Below are 17,839 nucleotides of genomic sequence, written 5' to 3' on the forward strand. Positions count from 1 at the left end.
CCCTCTGCTCTGTACCCATGGTACCATCAAGATGAGCTGGTCTCCATTCACCTCTCCCTCTGCTCTGTACCCATGGTACCATCAAGATGAGCCTGTCTCCATTCACCTCTCCCTCTGCTCTGTACCCATGGTACCATCAAGATGAGCCTGTCTCCTTCCACCTCTCCCTCTGCTCTGTACCCATGGTACCATCAAGATGAGCCTGTCTCCTTCCACCTCTCCCTCTGCTCTGTACCCATGGAACCATCAAGATGAGCTGGTCTCCATTCACCTCTCCCTCTGCTCTGTACCCATGGTACCATCAAGATGAGCCTGTCTCCATTCACCTCTCCCTCTGCTCTGTACCCATGGTACCATCAAGATGAGCCAGTCTCCATTCACCTCTCCCTCTGCTCTGTACCCATGGTACCATCAAGATGAGCTGGTCTCCATTCACCTCTCCCTCTGCTCTGTACCCATGGTACCATCAAGATGAGCTGGTCTCCATTCACCTCTCCCTCTGCTCTGTACCCATGGTACCATCAAGATGAGCCTGTCTCCTTCCACCTCTCCCTCTGCTCTGTACCCATGGTACCATCAAGATGAGCCTGTCTCCATTCACCTCTCCCTCTGCTCTGTACCCATGGTACCATCAAGATGAGCCTGTCTCCTTCCACCTCTCCCTCTGCTCTGTACCCATGGTACCATCAAGATGAGCCTGTCTCCTTCCACCTCTCCCTCTGCTCTGTACCCATGGTACCATCAAGATGAGCCTGTCTCCTTTCACCTCTCCCTCTGCTCTGTACCCATGGTACCATCAAGATGAGCCTGTCTCCTTCCACCTCTCCCTCTGCTCTGTACCCATGGTACCATCAAGATGAGCCTGTCTCCTTCCACCTCTCCCTCTGCTCTGTACCCATGGTACCATCAAGATGAGCCTGTCTCCATTCACCTCTCCCTCTGCTCTGTACCCATGGTACCATCAAGATGAGCCTGTCTCCATTCACCTCTCCCTCTGCTCTGTACCCATGGTACCATCAAGATGAGCCTGTCTCCTTCTACCTCTCCCTCTGCTCTGTACCCATGGTACCATCAAGATGAGCCTGTCTCCTTCCACCTCTCCCTCTGCTCTGTACCCATGGTACCATCAAGATGAGCCTGTCTCCTTCCACCTCTCCCTCTGCTCTGTACCCATGGTACCATCAAGATGAGCCTGTCTCCATTCACCTCTCCCTCTGCTCTGTACCCATGGTACCATCAAGATGAGCCTGTCTCCTTCTACCTCTCCCTCTGCTCTGTACCCATGGTACCATCAAGATGAGCCTGTCTCCCTTCACCTCTCCCTCTGCTCTGTACCCATGGTACCATCAAGATGAGCCTGTCTCCTTCCACCTCTCCCTCTGCTCTGTACCCATGGTACCATCAAGATGAGCCTGTCTCCATTCACCTCTCCCTCTGCTCTGTACCCATGGTACCATCAAGATGAGCCTGTCTCCTTCTACCTCTCCCTCTGCTCTGTACCCATGGTACCATCAAGATGAGCCTGTCTCCATTCACCTCTCCCTCTGCTCTGTACCCATGGTACCATCAAGATGAGCCTGTCTCCTTTCACCTCTCCCTCTGCTCTGTACCCATGGTACCATCAAGATGAGCCTGTCTCCATTCACCTCTCCCTCTGCTCTGTACCCATGGTACCATCAAGATGAGCCAGTCTCCATTCACCTCTCCCTCTGCTCTGTACCCATGGTACCATCAAGATGAGCCAGTCTCCATTCACCTCTCCCTCTGCTCTGTACCCATGGTACCATCAAGATGAGCCTGTCTCCTTCCACCTCTCCCTCTGCTCTGTACCCATGGTACCATCAAGATGAGCTGGTCTCCATTCACCTCTCCCTCTGCTCTGTACCCATGGTACCATCAAGATGAGCCTGTCTCCATTCACCTCTCCCTCTGCTCTGTACCCATGGTACCATCAAGATGAGCCTGTCTCCTTCCACCTCTCCCTCTGCTCTGTACCCATGGTACCATCAAGATGAGCCTGTCTCCTTCCACCTCTCCCTCTGCTCTGTACCCATGGAACCATCAAGATGAGCTGGTCTCCATTCACCTCTCCCTCTGCTCTGTACCCATGGTACCATCAAGATGAGCCTGTCTCCATTCACCTCTCCCTCTGCTCTGTACCCATGGTACCATCAAGATGAGCCTGTCTCCTTCCACCTCTCCCTCTGCTCTGTACCCATGGTACCATCAAGATGAGCCTGTCTCCTTCTACCTCTCCCTCTGCTCTGTACCCATGGTACCATCAAGATGAGCCTGTCTCCATTCACCTCTCCCTCTGCTCTGTACCCATGGTACCATCAAGATGAGCTGGTCTCCATTCACCTCTCCCTCTGCTCTGTACCCATGGTACCATCAAGATGAGCCTGTCTCCATTCACCTCTCCCTCTGCTCTGTACCCATGGTACCATCAAGATGAGCTGGTCTCCATTCACCACACTCCCACTGTACTTCTGCTTTCCATTAGTATATTGTTCCTGTACTACCGTGCCTCTGGCGGAGTCACAAATGCCACCCTATTCTCTATTACAGTGCACTACTATTGACCAGAGCCCATAGGGGCACTATACAGGAAATAGGATGCCATTTATATAGGCAATAGGATGCCATTTGGGACTCACAATGTCTCATTGATATTCAGTATCACAGAGTAGAGAGACCTACCATTAGGATGATGTTACTGTGGGTGTTGGGTTATTCCAACCCTGTTTTTCTCTCAGACTGTAGATCACAACAGAGGCCCGCCTGCACATAATATATCATGCTACAATAACTCTGCCTCCAGGGACGGTTGTAACAAGTCTACAGAAAGTAAAATGTTAATATGTACTGGAGAATGGAAAACTAATATTGATAAAAGACTCTTATGCAATGAAACAGTGGCAACTGCTTATGACAATGGGAACAAGGATCTGCGAATGAACGGTTCCTAACTGTGATTTCAATGGCATGATACAAATACACTTCATCCATCAATGGTTCTCACAAGCACACAGGAAGAACTGAGCCATAGTCCATAGTCTGGAATTATATTTATTCTTTTAAACATTTTTTAGGTATGGAGTCTTTTTGGGAGAGACCATCAGCTTTTCTATTCTATATGACTTTACCCAGATGAACACCCCCATTCCACAGAGAGCTATCTGACTTTACCCAGATGAACACCCCATTCCACAGAAGGAGGCTATATGACTTTACCCAGATGAAAACCCCCATTCCACAGAGAGCTATATGACTTTACCCAGATGAACACCCCCATTCCACAGAAGGAGGCTATATGACTTTACCCAGATGAAAACCCCCATTCCACAGAAGGAGGCTATATGACTTTACCCAGATGAACACCCCCATTCCACAGAGAGCTATATGACTTTACCCAGATGAACACCCCCATTCCACAGAAGGAGGCTATATGACTTTACCCAGATGAAAACCCCCATTCCACAGAAGGAGGCTATATGACTTTACCCAGATGAAAACCCCCATTCCACAGAAGGAGGCTATATGACTTTACCCAGATGAAAACCCCCATTCCACAGAAGGAGGCTATATGACTTTACCCAGATGAAAACCCCCATTCCACAGAAGCCTTCTAGCACTGTAGGCATATCTAAAACTCTACAGATGAAACGTTGTGTTAAATCAAAGTTTAATACTTGGAAATAGCATCACATGCCATAAATTACCATGTACATGATTAATAAATTAACATTCATATCATCATCATCATTATTATTATTATACATCAACTACACTTTAAATAGCACCCTGTTCCCTTCATAGCGTACTACTTTTGACAAGGCCCCATAAGTAGAGCACTATGTAAGGAATGTAGTACAGCTGTATTTGGGATGCGTCCCATTTACATGAACAAATAAAACACGGTGTCAAGTGGAGCAGGAAAATGAGAAGACTTTCCATTAATGCTTCACACACCCTATTCCCTACATAGTGCACTACTTTTGACCAGGGCTCTATGGGCCCTAGTGCACTATATAGGGAATAGGGTGCCATTTGGGACTGACCAACTGACCACTGATCCCAAATCAGCATTTATCAGAGAATGGAATGGGGGTAGTGGGAACATTGTGGGGAGCAGCAAATGTGATATTGACCAGGTTAAGACAAGAGAACAGCCAGGTAACAAGGATGATGTTGACCAGGTTAAGACAAGAGAACAGCCAGGTAACAAGGATGATATAGACCAGGTTAAGACAAGGGAACAGCCAAGTAACAAGGATGATATAGACCAGGTTAAGACAAGGGAACAGCCAGGTAACAAGGATGATGTTGACCAGGTTAAGACAAGGGAACAGCCAAGTAACAAGGATGATGTTGACCAGGTTAAGACAAGGGAACAGCCAGGTAACAAGGATGATGTTGACCAGGTTAAGACAAGAGAACAGCCAGGTAACAAGGATGATATAGACCAGGTTAAGACAAGGGAACAGCCAGGTAACAAGGATGATATAGACCAGGTTAAGACAAGGGAACAGCCAAGTAACAAGGATGATATAGACCAGGTTAAGACAAGGGAACAGCCAGGTAACAAGGATGATATTGACCAGGTTAAGACAAGGGAACAGCCAGGTAACAAGGATGATGTTGACCAGGTTAAGACAAGAGAACAGCCAGGTAACAAGGATGATATAGACCAGGTTAAGACAAGGGAACAGCCAGGTAACAAGGATGATGTTGACCAGGTTAAGACAAGGGAACAGCCAAGTAACAAGGATGATGCTGACCAGGTTAAGACAAGAGAACAGCCAGGTAACAAGGATGATATTGACCAGGTTAAGACAAGGGAACAGCCAGGTAACAAGGATGATGTTGACCAGGTTAAGACAAGAGAACAGCCAGGTAACAAGGATGATATAGACCAGGTTAAGACAAGAGAACAGCCAGGTAACAAGGATGATGTTGACCAGGTTAAGACAAAAGAACCGCCAGGTAACAAGGATGATATTGACCAGGTTAAGACAAGAGAACAGCCAAGTAACAAGGATGATATAGACCAGGTTAAGACAAGAGAACAGCCAGGTAACAAGGATGATGTTGACCAGGTTAAGACAAGGGAACAGCCAGGTAACAAGGATGATGCTGACCAGGTTAAGAGAAGAGAACAGCCAGGTAACAAGGATGATATAGACCAGGTTAAGACAAGGGAACAGCCAGGTAACAAGGATGATATTGACCAGGTTAAGAGAAGAGAACAGCCAGGTAACAAGGATGATGTTGACCAGGTTAAGACAAAAGAACAGCCAGGTAACAAGGATGATATTGACCAGGTTAAGAGAAGAGAACAGCCAGGTAACAAGGATGATGTTGACCAGGTTAAGACAAAAGAACAGCCAGGTAACAAGGATGATATTGACCAGGTTAAGACAAGGGAACAGCCAGGTAACAAGGATGATGTTGACCAGGTTAAGACAAGGGAACAGCCAGGTAACAAGGATGATATTGACCAGGTTAAGACAAGGGAACAGCCAGGTAACAAGGATGATGTTGACCAGGTTAAGACAAGGGAACAGCCAGGTAACAAGGATGATATTGACCAGGTTAAGACAAGGGAACAGCCAGGTAACAAGGATGATATTGACCAGGTTAAGACAAAAGAACAGCCAGGTAACAAGGATGATATTGACCAGGTTAAGAGAAGAGAACAGCCAGGTAACAAGGATGATATTGACCAGGTTAAGACAAAAGAACAGCCAGGTAACAAGGATGATATTGACCAGGTTAAGACAAAAGAACAGCCAGGTAACAAGGATGATATTGACCAGGTTAAGACAAGGGAACAGCCAGGTAACAAGGATGATGTTGACCAGGTTAAGACAAGGGAACAGCCAGGTAACAAGGATGATATTGACCAGGTTAAGACAAGGGAACAGCCAGGTAACAAGGATGATATTGACCAGGTTAAGACAAAAGAACAGCCAGGTAACAAGGATGATATTGACCAGGTTAAGAGAAGAGAACAGCCAGGTAACAAGGATGATATTGACCAGGTTAAGACAAGGGAACAGCCAAGTAACAAGGATGATATAGACCAGGTTAAGACAAGGGAACAGCCAAGTAACAAGGATGATGCTGACCAGGTTAAGAGAAGAGAACAGCCAGGTAACAAGGATGATATTGACCAGGTTAAGACAAGGGAACAGCCAGGTAACAAGGATGATATTGACCAGGTTATGTAACAGTCAAAGATGAGAAACTAAGGTGGTACTGAAGTGGTTAAAAGGAGAACAGGCAGTTTACAAGGATTAACTGAATGAGTAACAAATGGAAAAATAACGGGTAATTAAATAAACCAATTAGTGTGAAAAACAGAACAGAAAATGTGTTGTTGAACAGGTAAAGGGGGGGGGGGGCAGCCAGGTAAGAAAGGGTGAACAATGATGGTTGGGTGAAGAGGTAAGGACTGGGAAAAGGGAAAAACAAAACATCACAAGTACTGTCATCATGTGCAAATCAACTTTAAAACAGTCAAAAGATTTAAATCAATGGCACAGGTCTGCATGAACAAAACAATATTAAAAGTATGTGCATTAACACTAAATACCAGTACTTTACCATATAATTCTTCCCTGACTCCCATCCCTCACTCTCTGTGTGTCTCGCTAGTGTTGTGATCTAGTAGTGTCACTGTCTGGTGAGATCAATAAAATCAAGGAAAGGTGCCCGTCAACAGGTACTAAATGAACAAGTAAAAAAACTGGTCAAATAACTCCAGGAAGTGGAAACCCTTCAACAACAAAAATAATGCTGCCCTCTACAACAGGCATGTGTTGCACCCCAATAACTAACATAACTTAGTGGTATTAAGTACAGGTGAAATGTATGTAGTGGGGCGCCAGGTAGCCTAGTGGTTAGAGCGTTAGACTAGTAACCGAAAGGTTGCAAGATTGAATCCCCGAGCTGACAAGGTAAAAATCTGTCGTTCTGCCCCTGAACAAGGCAGTTAAACCCGCTGTTCCTAGGCCATCATTGAAAGTAAGAAATTGTTCTTAACTGACTTGCCTAGTTAAATAAATAAAAAATGTAGTTTTGTCATTGAGCTGTTCTTGTCTATTGATGTTCTATATTATGTATAATGTTTTGTGTGGACCCCCAGGAAGAGTAGCTGCTGCTTTTGCAACAGCTAATGGGAATCCTAATAAAAATATCCAAATGCAAGTTAATGTTTCAACAGTGTTAACTACGGTAAAAGACTGGCAAAGTATTTCAATCTAAAACAATTAAAAGACTTCACTAAAATAGTCTCACTATTCAAGGAAGACGGTTAAGAAATGTAATAATAAATGGTTAGAATTGAGATTTCCTGATTACTAAAAAATGTCATCATAGACAGGGGTTATTTGCGCGTTAAAACTCTTACAGAATATGTTATAATTTGGACGGCTAAGGGCACTTAAAATACATTTGAGTCAAATTAAAATCTTATTTTAGATGTTCGTCAAAAGCTGTTCTTTATAGCGTATACAATAGTAAAGGAGTTAATTAGAACCATTTCCCACCATGCAGTGTAACATCTTGGATAGATCCCAAATGGCCCTGGTAAAAAGTAGTTCACTACATATGGAATAGGGTGTAATATTGGACGCGGCCCCAGGCTAGCTGACAACATTTCTTCCGGACAGAAACAGGGATTGTGAAAAGGTCAGAGAGAGAAACACTGTGGAAGTGTTAAATCAATGCGAGTGACAGAGACATTCTCTACAGTTTGGTGTCAGAGGAGTCGTTGGTCCTCTAGCTGCTGGGAACATTTCCAGAACATTCTACTGGGGATAAAAACAATAAAACTGGTCTACAAAATAAATAAATAAAAAAATTTAATTTTTTTTATGAACTTCTTATCCGAAGGTGTTTAAAATATGATAATCATATTCCTTTTTGTATTTCTACTCAAGAGGGAGAGAGAGAGAGCAGTATCGCTTGCATTAACGCCTTGTGTTAATTCCAAGGACGAGCAAAAAACAATTATGTGGTAATTCAATCAATATGGAAAAAGGCCTTCATTCAGGGACTAAAGGCAACATAAAAACAGCATTCCTAAAATAAGAGTTGCTGTGTACATTTCTCCCGCATGTGAAACGGTCAGTAGAGTAAGTGTATGCCCTAAGTTATGTTGTCTCTGCATCTACATTCAGCACTGTGTTTACACTAGCTTGGCCTCAGTGGATTTGTCATGAGAGAACGACAATTCTCACAGGGACCTAGTTTAATCACCTAACACTTCCTCTGCTCTCTCTCGCGCGCAGGCGCAGTCTGTCTCACATTGTTATTCATGATGCACCAGCCACCCTCCTCCCTGCTACTCCCCTCTGCTACTCCTCCCTGCTACTCCCCTCTGCTACTCCCCTCTGCTACTCCCCTCTGCAGTGTCACAAGGATGCAGGCAGTGTCACAAGGATGCAGGCAGTGTCACAAGGATGCAGGCAGTGTCACAAGGATGCAGGCAGTGTCACAAGGATGCAGGCAGTGTCACAATGATGCAGGCAGTGTCACAATGATGCAGGCAGTGTCACAATGATGCAGGCAGTGTCACAATGATGCAGGCAGTGTCACAATGATGCAGGCAGTGTCCCAAATGACACCCTATTACCTACGGGGGCTCTGGTCAAATGTAGTGCACTATATAGGGAATAGGGTGCCATTTGGGACTCAGACTCAGTGTCAATACAAGAACTTCTACAATCTCCATGTTTTTTCTTTGATCTCGACCTTCCGATTTCATTCCTTTATTTGATCCCTCATCATCATCATCACTCACCGGTCCATTCTATTCTTCTGGACTCACAAACTCACACTTCTGTGGTGCTGCTTGACAAAGCTCTCCTGTCTCTCTCTCCCTATCGCCTCCCTCACCTCCTCCAATCTATCCTGCCTTGGAGTGGGGATGACAACGTCCCTCACAACTCTCTCCTCTGCCTTGGGGTTCCCGTCTCTGTTCTTAGCTATCAAGGACCTCTCCTTTTCCCAGTCCTTTCCCATCAGGCTGCTCACATCCCTCACAACTCTCTCCTCTGCCCTGGGGTTCCCATCTCTGTCTCTGTTCTCAGCTATCAAGGACTGGTCCCTCTCCCTCTCCCAGTCCTCTCCCATCAGGCTGCTCACGTCACTCAGATCCCCCAGGTGCTCCACCGAGTCACACTTCCCCAGGTCCGAGGCGATGGTCTGGAGGCTGATGTCAGACATGGAGTCTGACCCTGCCTCTCCCCTCTCCTTGTGTCCCCAGCCCTGCTCTCTGTGTCTCTCCACCCACTGCCTGGTCTTCTCTCCATCAGCCCAGTCCTTCTCCTCCAACCCTCCTCCTCCGCCACAGGCTCCTCCAACCTGAACTCTGACCTCAGCCTCCGCCCCCACTGGGGAGCTCCGCCCACCGCAGGCTACGGGGTGGGCCCTGGTGGCTCGGACACGTCCCCTCTGAGCATGGATCTGCTCGCTGATTTGCTCCAGGTTGCGCAGGGCGACGGAGTAGCGCATCTTCACCTTTGCGACACGTTCTTCCAGCTGCACCACATTCGCCTTGTGCTCCTGTCAGAAAAGAAAAACAGACAGTAAGCTGCTTATGCCCTGGTCATTGAAATCAACGGGAGCGTCTCACGCTGTGCTAAAGTTACGCGTACGTGTCCAACGTAGCAGGCCATGTGTTGCTGAAAACATGTCAGATCTGGTCGAGCGGGAGCATGTCCATCAGGACGAGAACTGTTGTAGCACTGAACCTTCAGGGACACCGTAGATAATAGTGGACTCAGTTCTTGAATTTATTCAGATATAGACTCCTGTCCTTTGGGCCATTCTGATTGGGACAAGGCTACTGACCTCTAGTATGTGGTTGAACTGAGCCTTGAGCTCAAAGTAAGGTTTGGACTTGACGATGACCCTCTTCAGGGATTTCTGGAGGGTCTGGACACGTTGTTCTGCCTCCTGGCACAGCTGAGTGACCCGCTGGTGCTCCCTCTCACTTCGCAGCCGCTCCTCCTCTGCCTCGTTCACCTGGAAAACACAAGCACGCACACACACAATCAGCAGCCGTTGGTCATGCCCTTTGACATCAAGCCGCCCTGAGCCAGCCTCACTCTGTAGGTGCCTCTTTCCACATCAATCACCAGAATCAACACACTGGCACTTTTACAAGGAGAAAAATCAGCCAAGAGTAGAATACCTTATTTTACCTCACACATACAATGCCTTTGGAAAGTATTCAGACCCCTTGACTTTTTCCACATTTTGTTACGTTACAGCCTTATTCTAAAAGTGATTGAATTGTTTTTTTCCCCCCTCATCAATCTACACACAATACCCCATAATGACATCACAATACCCCATAATGACATCACAATATCCCATAATGACAAAGCAAAAACAATTTTTTTAGAAATGTTCTAACTGAAATATCACATTTACAATAAGTATTCAGACCTTTTACTCAGTACTTTGTTGAAGCATCTTTGGCAGCGATTACAGCCTCGAGTCTTCTTGGGTATGACGCTACCAGCTTGGCACACCTGTATTTGAGGAGTTTCTCCCATTCTTCTCTGCAGATCCTCTCAAGCTCTGTCAGGTTGGATGGGGAGTGTCGCTGCACAGCGGGTTCATGTCCGGCCTCTGGCTAGGCCACTCAAGGACATTCAGAGACTTGTCCCAAAGCCCCTCCTGTGTTGTCTTGGCTGTGTGCTTAGGGTCGTTGTCCTGTTGGAAGGTGAACCTTGGCCCCAGTTTGAGGTCCTGAGTGCTCTGGAGCAGGTTTTCATCAAGGATCTCTCTGTACTTTGCTCCGTTCATCTTTCCTTCGATCCTGACTAGTCTCCCAGTCCCTGAAAAATATCCCCACAGCATGACGCTGCCACCACCATGCTTCACCGTAGGGATGGTTCCAGATTTCCTCCAGATGTGACGCTTGGCATTCAAACCAAAGAGTTCAATCTTGGTTTCATCAGACCAGAGAATCTTGTTTCTCATTGTCTGAATCCTTTAGGTGCCTTTTGGAAAACTCCAAGCGGGCTGTCATGCCTTTTACTGAGGAGTGGCTTCCGTCTGGCCACTCTACCATAAAGGCCTGATTGGTGGAATGCTGCAGAGATGGCTGTCCTTCTGGAAGGTTCTCCCATCTTCACAGAGGAACTCTGGAGCCCTGTCAGAGTGACCATCGGGTTCTTGGTCAACTCCCTGACCAAGACCCTTATCCCCCGATTGCTCAGTTTGGCCGGGCGGTCAGCTCTAGGAAGAGTCTTGTTGGTTCCAAACTTCTTCCATTTAAGTATGATGGAGGCCACTGTGTTCTTGGAGAACTTCAATGCTGCAGAAATGTTTTGGCACCCTTCCCCAGATCTGTACCTCGACACAAACCTGTCTCAGAGCTCTAAGGACAATTCCTTCAACCTCATGGCTTGGTTTTTGCTCTGACATGCACTGTCAACTCTGGGACCTTATATAGACAGGTATGTGCCTTTCCAAATTATGTCCAATCAATTGAATTTACCACAGGTGGACTCCAATCAAGTTGTAGAAACATCTCAAGGATCATCAATGGAAACAGGATGCACCTGAGCTCAATTTTGAGTCTCATAGCAAAGTGTCTGAATACTTATGTAAATAAAGTATCTGTTTATTTTATTTGTAAACATTCTAAAAACCAGTTTTTGCTTTGTCATTATGGGGTATTGTGTTTAGATTGATGAATATTTATTTTTAGAATAAGGCTGTAACTTAACAAAATGTGTTAAAAGGCAAGGCGTCTGAATACTTTCCGAAGGCCCTGTATCACTCACACTCACCCTCTGAACAGAGCAGCATTAAGCCATCAACATCACAACCAACTGTTAGATTGACGCTTGGTGATGATAATACCTGGGTGAGAGTCCCTCTCTTCAATCTCACATATGCATGCTAAGTGCACTGTGGCTCACTTGAGTCACTTCCATAGCAGAACAGAACAGCGGAGCTCCATTGCATGAGAATGAGGACATCCAACCTCCAATTAATTATCATTGATTAAGCACAGAGAGTGCTCGTCTCCCTGCACCACGCTGGCCGTCTCAGGCTACATAATAAATAGCTGATGTGGCCATCTGACACTGACCCAAATGGTGCTCTATTCCCTATATAGTGCACTACTACCCTATGGGCCCTGGTCAAAAGTAGTGTAGTGTGTAGGGAATAGGGAGCCATTTGGGATGTAGCCTTAAACCTCCACTCCAGACTGATGAGGAGGCTTAATGCTTTCACATTTCCATTGGACCTTATTCAAGTACAATCTTGTGGGTGAAGAGATTGATAGTTCTCACAGGACCCCTCCACCATTATTCACTGTCTACCACAGATATAGCTTTAGCCACTAGTAGGCTAGTGATTGTCTAGTGCAGAGATAATCAACTCCAGGACTGGTGGGTTAAGCTACTAGTAGGCTAGTGATTGTCTAGTGCAGAGATAATCAACTCCAGGACTGGTGGGTTAAGCTACTACTGGTTATACCACTCACCTGCTGTACCACATCTGAATGAGTCCCTGATTAGAAGGAGAACATTGACACCTGGTCTGGTCCTGTCCTACCATAGCTATGACCTGTCCTCTCCCTGTGCCTTGGAGAACCCCCTCCTCTGTCTCTTCCTGTGCCTTGGAGGACCCCCTCCTCTCCCTCATCTCTCTCCCTCTGTGTGTACCTTGGAGGTGGCGTGGTTGAGCATCTCCTGCCAGGTGGGGTCCAGAGTGTTCCTGTCTGCTAGGAGCCCCTGCTCTGCCACGTACACCATCTCTCTGGCAGCAGTATGCATGGAGACGGCTCTCTCGTACCGCAGCGCTGCCTTCTGCGTCTCCTGCTGGGCCTATGAAAACAACAACCAATCATAGTTCAGTAAAAGAACACCACACAACCAATCATAGTTCAGTAAAAGAACACCACACAACCAATCATAGTTCAGTGTAAGAGACCACACAATCCATAAATAGTTTCATAACAGAGACACCACAACCAATCATACGACGAACCAATTACAAAGGGGCGAATTCTGACTCAAGGTAAAGTTCAAATGTAATTCCCATCGACATCAATCCATGACTAAGTGAAAATCTGATTTAAAATGGAAGTCAGGATTAGCCTCTAAAATCAAGAGCTAGACGGTGGAGTGGACACTGAGGAAAACAGGAAGTCTCCCCATCACCAGCTATAAAACAAGACGGCAGCAACAGCTACAAATCCTAGAGAAGTGAAACATAAAAATAGCTGATCCTGATCGTATTCTAGTCATGCTAGTTGGTGAATTATGTCAAAGCCAGAGAGAGGGAAGATTTGTCCATGTTGGTTTAGGGAGAAGGGGAGACAAAGGACGCATCCCAAATGGCACCCTATTCCCTATATAGTGCACTACTTTTGACCAGGACCAGGGTGCCATTTGGGACCCAGTCAAGGTGACTCAGAATCGCAGGACAGAGCAGTCTCCTGAGATAGGCTGTAGCAGCAGGAGGGGGCGGGGTCCGGAGGAAGGCACAAGGTTGAACAAAGTTTATGGTTGTCAGGTGAAGATTGATGACGGCTTCACTTTGAACACCCGTTATCATTTTTGTGACACAATTCCCTTGACGGTCAGTCTCGCTCAATAGCAGTCAGACGTGTGGCAGGCGAACCAAGCAACTGTGTTACGGACAGAATAATAAATCACAAAAGGTGCTTAGTTGTCTCCTGAATAGACATCCACGTACGTAACATCTACAGTATCAGTCAAAAGTTTGGATACACCTACTCATTCAAGGGTTTTTCTTTCTTTTTTTACATTGTAGAATTATAGTGAAGACATCAAAACCACGAAATAACACATATGGAATCATGTAGTAACCAAAATGTTTAACAAATCTAAATATATTTTATATTTGAGATTCTTCAAAGTTTGCCACTCTTTGCCTTGATGACAGCTGTGCACACTCTTGGCATTCTCTCAACCAGCTTCACCTGGAATGCTTTTCCAACAGTCGTGAAGGAGTTCCCACATATGCTGAGCACTTGTTGGCTGCTTTTCCCTCACTCTGCGGTCTAACTCATCCCAAATCATCTCAAATGGGTTGAGGTTGGGTGATTGTGGAGGCCAGGTCATCTGATGCAGCACTCCATCACTCTCCTTCTTGGTCAAATTGCCCTGACACAGCCTGGAAGTGTGTTTTGGGTCACTGTTCTGTTGAAAAACAAATGATAGTCCCACTAAGCCTAAACCAGATGGGATGGCGTATCGCTGCAGAATTCTGTGGTAACCATGCTGGTTAAGTGTGCCTTGAATTCTAAATAAATCACCAACAGTGTCACCAGCAAAGCACCCCCACACTATCACACCTCCATGCTTCACAGTGGGAACCACATATGCAGAGATCATCCATTCACCTACTCGGCGTCTCAAAGACACGGAGGACGGAACCAAAAATCTCAAATTTGGACTCATCAGACCAAAGGACAGATTTCCACCAGTCAAATGTCCATTGCTTGTGTTTCTTGGCCCAAGCAAGTCTCTTCTTATTGGTGTCCTTTAGTAGTGGTTTCTTTGCAGCATTTATTTGGGCTGCAAGTTCTGAGGCTGGTAACTCTAATGAACGTATCCTCTGCGGCAGAGGTAACTCTGGGTCTTCCTTTCCTGTGGTGGTCCTCATGAGAGCCAGTTTCATCATAGCGCTTGATGGTTTTTGCTACTACACTTGAAGAAACTTTCAAAGTTATTGACATTTTTCGGACTGACTGACCTTCATGTGTTAAAGTCATGATGGAATGTCGTTTCTTGCAATAATATGGACTTGGTCTTCTACCAAATAGGGCTATCTTCTGTATACTATCTACCTTGTCACAACAGAACTGATTGGCTCAAAGGAATTAAGGAAATTAAGTTTTTTTTTAACAAGGCACACCTGTTTATTGAAGCTGGTTGAGAGAATGCCAAGAGTGTGCAAAGCTGTCAAGGCCAAAATATTTTTTTTAATTTGTTTAACCCTTTTTTGTGGTTACTACATCATTCCATATGTGTTATTTCATCATTTTTGATGTCTTCACTATAATTTTACAATGTAGAAAAAAGTAAAAAATAAACAAAAACCCTGGAATGAGTAGGTGTGTCCAAACTTTTGACTGGTACTGAATATGTAAATGGGAAATTACACCATCCAGCTTCATTCTACTTTTCTCATCTACATTTTCATAGCATTGGCCGTGAGGTTGGTTGTGGCTAAATCAGGTCAAATTTCCAATCCATTATTTGCTTCATTGGTTTTCAATTAGATCCCTAACGGTTATCCTAATCATTTCCATTAGTTCTATTACAGTTTGGAATTACCCTTCACAACGCTGATTAAACATGACTGTCACGCGTGCCAGGTTTCACCAAGGGTTAAATGTTTTCTGTAATCAATAAGGATTATTTATTAGGCGGCTCCCTTGTATTACGCCCAAAATAACAATTTAGGAGGTTAAATTCATATTAGCATCTTAAGGAAAAAGTTTTTTACATATTTATGCATGTGGAAAAAGATTTGTAAATGTAGGTTGACAGAAGCTGGTTAACTAAATGGATATTTTGTCATACTAAAGATAATATTAAAATTCAGTCCGACAAACAACCCCCCAGAAACACACCTCTTTGGTTAGTCTGCGGGCTTCATAGTAGGGCCTGGCCTTCTCGATACAGGTGCCTAGCTGGGAGCCCTGAGCATTGAGCTTCCTGGCTGAGTCAGTGAGGATCCTCCTGTAGCTGGACCTAGCATCCTGAAGGAGAGAGAGAGACATTCACCAGTTAACCTCATAGCTCAGTACTGTAAATTATATGCTACCATTAAATTAAATCACACTAATATCATCCTCAATAGAGCTCTTTGCGATAGACTTTGAAACAAGGTAAGAAAGTCATCTTCTCCACACCGCCTCTCTGACCTCTACTCAATAACAGTATGTTGAGGAGGACCTTGTGGCTAAATGAGGCCTGACTCAGTAGCCCATATGCACACAACATTCTCTATGTCAACACCAACAAAGAGCGGGTGCACCAAAAGAAAACATGTAAAGTGTAGCGCTAGCATTAAGGCCTCAGTCAAACAGACACCGTGTTGTGTAGTGTGGCTGATACAAACACTGTTCTGGGACAAATAGGCCTAGCCTCTCGAGACGCATTACATTTGTTTCTGGGTGACCAGGCAAGGTTACAAAGAGCTCACTCACATCCAGTTTCAGTTCCAGCTTGTTGATCTCATCACTGGCCTGATTCAGGTGTTCTAGCTCCTCCTGAGAGAGAGAGAGAGAGAGAGAGAGAGAGAGAGAGAGAGAGAGAGAGAGAGAGAGAGAGAGAGAGAGAGAGAACGAGAGAGAGAGCGCATTACAACACGGCATATAGACATGACAATTGAAATGTCTTTATTCTTTTGTGAGTGTAATGTTTACTGTTAATTTTGTATTGTTTATTTCACTTTTGTTTATTATCTACTTCACTTGCTTTGGCAATGTTAACATATGTTTCCCCATATCAATAAAGCCCCTTAAATTGAAATTCAATTAACTGTAAAGAGAGAGAGAGTGAGAAAGAGTGGGAGGGAGGGAAAGGGAGAACAGGAAGAGATTTATTATTGGCCCTGGTCTTCATCACAGTAAGCGAGTAGGAAAATGTTTCATATTTGGCTTAGCCTGGGCATAAATTGAATTACAATAAGTATAAAAGGAATCCCTGTGAAATTGTGGAATTAATTTGCAATGCAGATGTGGGCTTTAAGTTGCATAACTAGGCTAAATAATGCAAGCATCTGCCATACTGACATTTAGTTTCCCCATGGTTATTCATTTAGCTGTATTGACTGGGATGAGTATGCACTTGTCAAGCAGCCTACAGTACATGTAACCAGTATGAAGCATGGATTTACAATAAAACAAGTCAGATACTGTACAGGCTGCTGTATTGTCTGTCTAACGGACACTTTCAATAAAACAATTTTAACATAAAACGTACCTGAATTCGAGGGTCCAATTCCTCTTCATATTTTCCTTCATCAGCATCCTCAATCTTTTCCCCAGTAACATCATCATCCTTACATTCTGTTTTCATCTTGTCCATAGTGTTTTCGTTGCCTCCATCTCCTCCTCCTTTCAGGATGCAGTTGTCCCCATCCTCAGCCTCTTCGCCGGGGGTCTCCTCGCGTAGGCCCGCCACTTCGGGACCCCCAGAGCCGGATGGATTTTCACGCGAACTCCCTGGCTCCATTTGTGGCCCGGGGGTTAACTCGACAAAAGATGAAATGTAAATGTATACAAGTCGTATAAAATGTTTAAATACGTGCTATATGCACCACATGTTGGAAATCCACGTTTGCAATCAGCACCTATTCATATCTAAACTAGCAGCTAGATAGATATCGGTTGTTTGCTAGCTAAATGCTGTAATCAAGCCATTGCTTTCGTTGGCAGGCTAACTAGCTAAGGTTAGCTAGCTGCTAGTTCGCTGAACTTGCAGGTACATATAGCTAGCTAGCTAGCTAGCTCAAGCTGTAGCTCCATTTACGCCAGATAACGTCATCCTATTATCTGTGGTGTAGCGTGAACCAGTAAAATACTGCAGCTTCAGACAAACCGGTCCTTCTGCCTTGTCATGACATGTCATCCCCCCCATCTCTTCCCTGCCCTAGCTGGAGGTGTGAAATGTATAATCCGTGACAAATTTTGAAATGGTTCGATTGATGTTTGATTTAATCAAATTACAGTATTTAAAATAAAATAAAAAAAACATTGAGAACATTAAATGCATTTCATAGTATCAGCCCTGCATGTTAAATCCCCACATTTATATGCATG

At 45.0% G+C, this 17,839-nt stretch overlaps 1 protein-coding gene across 1 annotated transcript; it reads right to left on the minus strand.

The window, feature by feature from the left end:
- Window positions 1–7,881: 7,881 nt before the first annotated feature.
- Window positions 7,882–17,721, minus strand: LOC115175314 (SH3 domain-binding protein 5-like). Its single transcript, XM_029734488.1, has 6 exons — window positions 17,001–17,721; window positions 16,223–16,285; window positions 15,644–15,772; window positions 12,702–12,863; window positions 9,862–10,035; window positions 7,882–9,573 (listed from the first exon to the last, which is right to left on the minus strand). Exons 1-6 carry the CDS (start codon window positions 17,250–17,252, stop codon window positions 8,833–8,835), a joined length of 1,521 nt encoding a protein of 506 aa, XP_029590348.1. The 5' UTR covers window positions 17,253–17,721; the 3' UTR covers window positions 7,882–8,832.
- Between the last annotated feature and the right edge of the window lie 118 nt (window positions 17,722–17,839).

Source organism: Salmo trutta, chromosome 36 (genome assembly GCF_901001165.1).
Source record: "Salmo trutta chromosome 36, fSalTru1.1, whole genome shotgun sequence".
Classification (NCBI taxonomy): domain Eukaryota; kingdom Metazoa; phylum Chordata; class Actinopteri; order Salmoniformes; family Salmonidae; genus Salmo; species Salmo trutta.